The sequence below is a fragment of the Myotis yumanensis genome, unplaced genomic scaffold (genome assembly GCF_028538775.1).
Source record: "Myotis yumanensis isolate MYYU_CA2020_CCGP unplaced genomic scaffold, mMyoYum1.0.hap1 SCAF_11, whole genome shotgun sequence".
Taxonomy (NCBI): domain Eukaryota; kingdom Metazoa; phylum Chordata; class Mammalia; order Chiroptera; family Vespertilionidae; genus Myotis; species Myotis yumanensis.
In genome coordinates, this window is record NW_027223762.1 from 43,621,936 (window position 1) to 43,629,111 (window position 7,176).

Consider the following 7,176-nt stretch of genomic DNA (forward strand, 5'->3'; position numbering starts at 1 on the left):
CCTACCCCGCCCCGCCCCGCCCCTCTTACCCTGCCCCTCCCACCCCGCCCTGCCCCGCCAAATTGAAGAGCCCTCGCCCAAGACCCGGGCGCTCCCACGCCAGCAAGTCTTTCTCCCCTTCGCAGGGTGCTCGCCCTCGCCTCCCGCGCAGCCCCCTGCACCGTCCCGGCCAGGGCCGCGCCATGCCCAGCCCGGCGAGTGACCAGGCCCCGTGCCCGCGCGCAGGCTGCTCTCCCGCCCCCGGGCCCCCCGCCGACCCCGGCAGGTCCCGCGCTCCCCGACACCTTGCGTCCTCCTTCTCCGTCGAGGCCATCCTGGCGAGGCCAGAGCCCCGCGCGCCCGCCGCCTCCCTGCTGTCCGCCTGCGCCCCTGCCTCCTCGGGCATCTGGAAGGCTCCCTCCCGGTCTCCCGCCGCGGGTCTGCCCTGCGCGTGCCCCGCTACCTGGCTGCCCGCCTACCTGAGCCTGGGGCTCTACCAGCCGTCCCCCCAGCACCCTGCGCTGGGGCTGCGCGCGGCTCACCTCGGCGGTCTCCAGGGCCTCGGCGTCACAGGTATGAGGTGCCCGGGAAGCAGGCGGGGTAGGTGGAGAGTGAGGCCCCGACAGTGGCTTGCACAGGTTAGAGAAGTCCCTGAGTTTGGGAACCGCACAAGATCGGAGTGGAAAGGGCCCTATGACCCTTGACCTTGCAGTTTAAACCGAGGCCCCGGAGGGCTGGCTGAGAACAGCCCCTGGCGCCAGGCTTCCCCGCAGGCTGCTGAGGTGGGAGAAGCTGAGTGTGAGGGCGAGTGCGGAGCGAGAGGTGCGGGGCTCGGAAGGCTACCACGGCCAGCGCTGGGACTGCAGGGGACTCGGCGTCCTCCACGAAGGGTTTGCTCCCTCCCCCACCCCCTTTGGACCATGCTTGGTGGCGCAGACTATTCCCCAAAGCAGCCCTTATGGTGACTCCACGGCCCCGTCTTAGCCGGGAGAAGCAGATGCTACAGGTGGTGCAGGTCAGCGGGGAGCTGCTGGGAGCTGGCCATCCCCAGGCCCCAGTGCTGCCTCCACTGCTCACGTCTCTGCGAGCTCATCTCCACCCTGAACCTCTCGGAGCCTGCTTTCTTAGAGTGCTTTCAGGGCTCTGGAGGGGGATGCCTCCCACCCATGTTGGAGAGAAACCCTGGGTTCCCGACCCCATCCAAATTCATGCCACTGCAGCCGGAGCCAGCCCCATCGCACCCCGCCATGGCTTCTAACCTCCTCACACACCTGAGGTCTGAATTGCACGTAACTACTTTACTTTAAAGTTGTCCCATTTTCAAGTTCGTTTTTGCATAGCTATTACATTCACACAGTTCAAATGTCAAAATGTTTACTAATACAGTAACTGATTTCAGGAAGAAAAAAATGTTTACTAAGAGATGGAGAAATTCCCTCTACCACTAGGTGGCTGACCTTCAAAGACCTAGTTACCCGCATCCCACAAGCAATCCATGGCGCCTTTCTTGATTCTTTCAGAAGTACTTTATGCATATTTAATACCTGAATACACACACACACACACACACACACGTTTCCCCCCATACTAGACACACTGCTCTGTGCCTTACTTTTTCATATCAATCCACACAGAGCTTCTTTACACCTCGGAGTGGTCCATTGTAAGGGTGCACCATACTTTATTTAATCAGACCCTATTAATGTGTCTCACCTCTTGCTATGTTGCTTACACTTATGAGTCTGGGTTGCCTGGTGGTTGGTGTCCTGGGCAGCCACGGTCCTGGCCTCACTCCCTTCCCTGGAACAGTTTGCAGCCCTGGGAGCCTCCACAAGGCTAATGGAAGCTGAGGGGGTCTTAGTGCTGCACTTCCGTTCCTCTGTCTGGAACACTCCCCTCCCAGACAGCCAAATGGTCCACTTTCTCGTTCCTTTCGCGTTATAATTCAGGTACCTGCCCCTGGTGGACGAATCTTCATCTCCATTGTCTACATCTCGGCGAGCTGAATAGCGCCTGTGTGTGCATTGGGAAAAGTCACCCCTTCCTTCAGGCAGATACAGCGCCTTGTCAGGGGACAACTATTGGCCTGTGGAGAGCGAGCAGAATTTCAGACTCCACTTACCCTCCCAGCTGGGTACCCCTGTGCAGGGCACAAACTGCGTATAGTGGCCTTATTCAAATGTCACCTCAGTTCCCTTTCTAAAAATGCAAATTATCCTCCCCCCAACATACACACACACTCACTGTCCTTCCCTGCTATATTCTCACTAGTATTAATCACTGTCTGACATACTCAATATTTTCTTTACCTTTTCTATTGTTAGACAGAGATTTTTCTATTTTGTCCTGGAACCATGCCTGACACACAGACATTCAAAAAGTATTTGTTTGATGAACAAAAAGGGGGAACCCTTGAGGGTCCCTTCTCTGCCCATCCTGCGGGGTTCCTGAGGGAGCCAAGGAAAGGAGTGGAGGGCAAGGAGAGAAGAAGGTTCAACAACTTCTCTTAGGGTCAGAGGTTAAGCCACTCAGCTGGAGAATCGTGGAGGCAGGAGTCTCACAACATTGTCCCTTCTGTCTCACTTGTTTTGTCATTTCTGTGCAGTCTCTTCCCACTATGCCCCTTGCTGTGTTACCCAGCCAAGGGCAAGGCCAGGCGGTGGAGCGGTGGGCTTGTTCTCTCCCCTCCAACTTGGGTGGGTAGGTGGGTGCTGGTTAACCTCCCCTCCTACTCTTTAGGTTTGGAGCTGATTCACTGCCCAGGCCTCTGGAGTCCCCCAGACTGGGCCCCAAGTGAGGACCTTCAGGACACTGAGAGACCCCAAAAGAGGGTTCGAACTATGTTTAACTTGGAGCAGCTGGAAGAGTTGGAGAAGGTGTTTGCAAAACAGCACAATCTAGTAGGAAAGAACAGAGCCCAGCTGGCAGCCCGGCTCAACCTTACAGAGAACCAGGTAGGAACAGAGCCTCCTGTGGGGCCCAGGCTGCACCTGGAGACAGACACTACTCTCTGGAAGGCCCTGGTAGTTGGGATGAAGAAATGGGCTTTCTTCTTCTGTGCCAGGCCGTTGGGGGAGGCAGGCCTAATTATTGGCATACTGTCTGCATGACTGAGAAAAATAGCCCCATTTGAAATTACATTATGAAAACATCACATAATATCCTATATAATAAAAGGCTGATATGCAAATTGTCCCTACGGGTGGGAGTTCAACTGACCAGAAGTTAGACATGTATTGACCACCAGGGTGCAGCGCAGAACATGGCGGGTGTCGGTGATATGGTGCTGGCAGTGAGTGGTAGTGGAGGCGCTGCCGGCCCAATGGGCCCTGATGAGAGCAGGACTGTGTGGGATGGTGGAGCAGATTAGTGGGCAGCACCAGGCCAAGGTGGGTGCGAAGGAAGGCTGTGGCTGGCAGCCAGCAGCGGCTAGGGACCCTACTCATGCACGAATTTTGTGCACTGGGCCTCTAGTTTATAAATATTAACCTAGAACTTTACATTTCCGTGCTAAATAAGGAGCTGGCAGTGAAATTAAGTAGGTATTCAAATAACTGAATATTAAAAATAATAAACATTCCCTTGACCCCCATACTCCCTTCCAGCTACTGCACCATTTCTCTGCTCTTTTCACAAACTTCTCAAGAACTGGCTATGTTCCCTGTCCCCATGTCCTCACTTCCCATCTACTCCTTAACGCTTTCCAATGTGAATTCTTTCCCTTCCATTCCTACGAAACTTCTCATCAGGGTCTCTAATGAACTCTGTGTTGCCAAAGTCAACAGAGGCGTTCCTCTCTTTTCTTCTTCTGCCGCTCAGGACAGCTGGCTGCTCCTTTTCTCATTGAAACACACTCTTCTCCTGGTTTCCAGACACACACTCTCTCGGTTTTCCTCTCAGCTCTCTGCCCACCTCTCTTGCCTTTGTAGGCTGTTCTTCTCTTTGTGACTTCAAATTTTTCTCCCCAGCTGATCTCATTTATTCTCATGGTTTGAAATGCCATCTATAAGCCAATTTGTACCTTAACCCACCCCCTTTTCTGACTTGTACATCTAACTCCCTTCTTGAGGTCTCCACTTGGATGCCTTATGGATAGGCATTTCAAATTTAACACGTCTAAACCTCAATTCTTGACGTTTTTCCCCTCCCCAAATCTGTCCCTCTCCCCACATGTGACCCCACCATCCCTCCAGCTGCTCACAATACCTACTCATTCTAGATTTCCCCTTCTCTCCCGCTACCAACCCGTCAGCAAGCCTTGTCACCTCTACTCCAAAACACTGCTGGAATCGCTTCATCTCTCTCCATTGCCCCAGTCCTATCAGCCCCAGTCCTATCAGCCCCAGTCCTATCAGCCCCAGCTCTTCCTGGATCACTGCAAGAACCTTCCTGCCATCCCCCGGCATCTCCTTTCATCCATTCTGCACACAGCAGCCAGATGTGCCATGTAAATAAGATTCAACAAGTAAACAGGACTATGTCACATTCCACTTAAAAGCTTTCAAGTTGACATTCATTGCCTCTGACCTTCACAGTCCTGGGTGATCTGGCCCTCACTGACCTCTTCCATTTTCTCTTCCTTTACTTTCTCTTCTCACTTTTGGTTGTGCCAGGGATGCTCTCCTCCTTCCTGGTCCTCAAATACGCCAAGCTTGGTTCTACCTCAGAGCCTTCCTACAGCTCATACCCTGCCCTGGCCTGCTTTTCTCGGTCCCCACCAGGCTGGCCTCTTATCCACTGAGTCTCAGGGAGACTCAAACCCCTGTTTTTACCCCCATTTGCATTTAAATATGTGTTTGTTTCCATGCTTGTTATTAGTCTCTCTCTACTAGGCTGTGGGCTTCATGGGGGCAGGGACCATGTCTCTGTTGCTCACCACTGTATCACCGTCACCTGGAGTAGTGCCTAGTACGTAATAGAAGCTCAAAAAATACTTGTTGGATGAACGATGAATGAATGGCAACTGGAATTAAGGAAAGGATGTGCTGGGGGCAATGCTTCTCTTAAATGGAAGAGCAAATTTTGAGTGGAGTGGGTTCTGTGGGAATGGGGGAAGCAATGGGAATTGCTAGTCACACTCTGATCTTTGCCCACTGCCTCCAATTATAGGTGAGGGTCTGGTTCCAGAACCGCAGGGTCAAGTATCAGAAGCAGCAAAGGCTGAAACCACCAGCTGTGTCTACCATGGCTGCCTCCCCAGACGAGCCCTCCAGCAGCTCTGACACCATCATCCAGAGAGAAGACACGGAGTCAGGAGGGGACAGCTGAGGATTGGGATGAAGGCTCAACCCAGGCTGCCTGGGCTAGCTTTTCCTGGGGACAACCCCCTGGACCTACCTGCTCTACATATTGACAAAGAGTCTCATCGGGGTCAACGGGCACCAGAGAAATCTGAACCTTTGAGAACGTTTCAATATTGACTCCTGGGAGCTGCAATAATGTCATGGTCAGGAGCACAGACTTTGACCTTCAGCTATGTCCTTGACCACATTACTGAACTTCTGGGCCTTTTTTCTTCACCTGTATCATGGGTGTGTTGATAGCTTAGAGCTCCCAGGGCTAAGATGATGTCTGTAAAGCACTTACAGTGTGCCAGGCCCAGTGCTAAGTGTGTGGCAACTGTCAAGGCTTATAGACCCCTTCACCTGGGGGTGTGGAGCCTGTACCAGCCCTGGCTTCCCAGGGATTAATCTCTTCCTGGCCTGGTTGTGGAGCAGAGAGAGGCTCCTTGAATCAATGTCTGGGCATAGAAGACTCTTCCCCCACAGAAATGGTAGAGTTGACAGCGAAAAAAAAGAGGGAAAGGTAGGCTATTTAGTCCCCTTCCCCTCACAAGGTTCCCCAAAGTTTTCTTGTTTTGTCTGAACTGTTATAACTCTCAGAAGGGGCTCAGGCCCAGGTGCCTCCTTGAAGCAGACATGCTACCCTGACCACTATCTTTCTCTCTAGCTTCCCACCTTGACACCCCCCCCCCCCGCCATTTTTTTTTTTTTTTTTTTTTTTTTTAAATATATTCTATTGATTTTTTACAGAGAGGAAGGGAGAGAGATAGAGAGTCAGAAACATCGATGAGAGAGAAACATCGATCAGCCGCCTCCTGCACATCTCCCACTGGGGATGTGCCCGCAACCCAGGCACATGCCCTTGACCGGAATCGAACCTGGGACCCCTCAGTCCACAGGCCGACGCTCTATCCACTGAGCCAAACCGGTTTCGGCCCCGCCATTTTTATATACAGTAATTTGCCTCTTCCTCTGCCAAGGTGGCATTTTACCATAAACTCTGCTGTTTTTTCATAAAACAGTGATTATTTAACCCTCTCCACTACCCTGACTCATAGTTCCCTTTCCTTCCCCGGAATCTGCTTGGTTTGTCTCTAAGAAGCCTAACTGATGGCCTACCTCAGTGAAGACAGTCACAAGCATTTTAAGAGTAGATTTCTCTCAGGCTCCACATTCCTGGGTGGTGCACTGTGGTGAGGGTAGTTCTTTAGAACAGCGGTTCTCAACCTGTGGGTCGCGATCCCTTTGGGGGTCGAACGACCCTTTCACAGGGGTCGCCGCCTAAGACCATCGGAAAACACATATATAACACATAAATGTTTTTGTGATTAATCACTATGCTTTAATTATGTTCAATTTGTAACAATGAAAATACATCCTGCATATCAGATATTTACATTACGATTCATAACAGTAGCAAAATTACAGTTATGAAGTAGCAACGAAAATAATTTTATGGTTGGGCGTCACCATACCATGAGGAACTGTATTAAAGGGTCGCGGCACTAGGAAGGTTGAGAACCACTGCTTTAGAATGTAGAGGTGGGCTGGTGGAAGGAGGCCTGCCCTGCCACCTGGTGGTAAAAGAGGGCACCGTCCCTGCTGCTCTAGTTTTCTGAGAGAGGAAAGGCAGGCAGTAGAGTCAGCCTTGGAAAACCACCTGCTTCCCAAAGCAGTGGACCATCCTCTCCTGGACACCAGGCTGTAGGCGTGAGGGAGGCCAGGGTCCAGCTCCAAGAACCCTTCTCTGTACCCATCTTCAGGGAAATCCTCCCTAATGCTGGACCCAAAGGCAATTCTATTAATCAAAGAACCCAGCTGAATCTTTTCTTTTCTGCCTCTTCCAGGAACAACTGGCTCACTTTTTTTTTTTTTTAAATCAACAGTTACCTTTTCAGCAGTTACTGGGCTCTAC

General features: G+C 51.9%; 1 protein-coding gene across 1 annotated transcript; it reads left to right on the forward strand.

Moving 5' to 3' along the window:
* The first annotated feature begins 182 nt into the window (after positions 1-182).
* On the forward strand, positions 183-5,247 carry NOTO (notochord homeobox). The gene is made up of 3 exons (XM_070428309.1): positions 183-552; positions 2,719-2,933; positions 5,089-5,247. Exons 1-3 carry the CDS (start codon positions 183-185, stop codon positions 5,245-5,247), a joined length of 744 nt encoding a protein of 247 aa, XP_070284410.1.
* Positions 5,248-7,176: the final 1,929 nt, after the last annotated feature.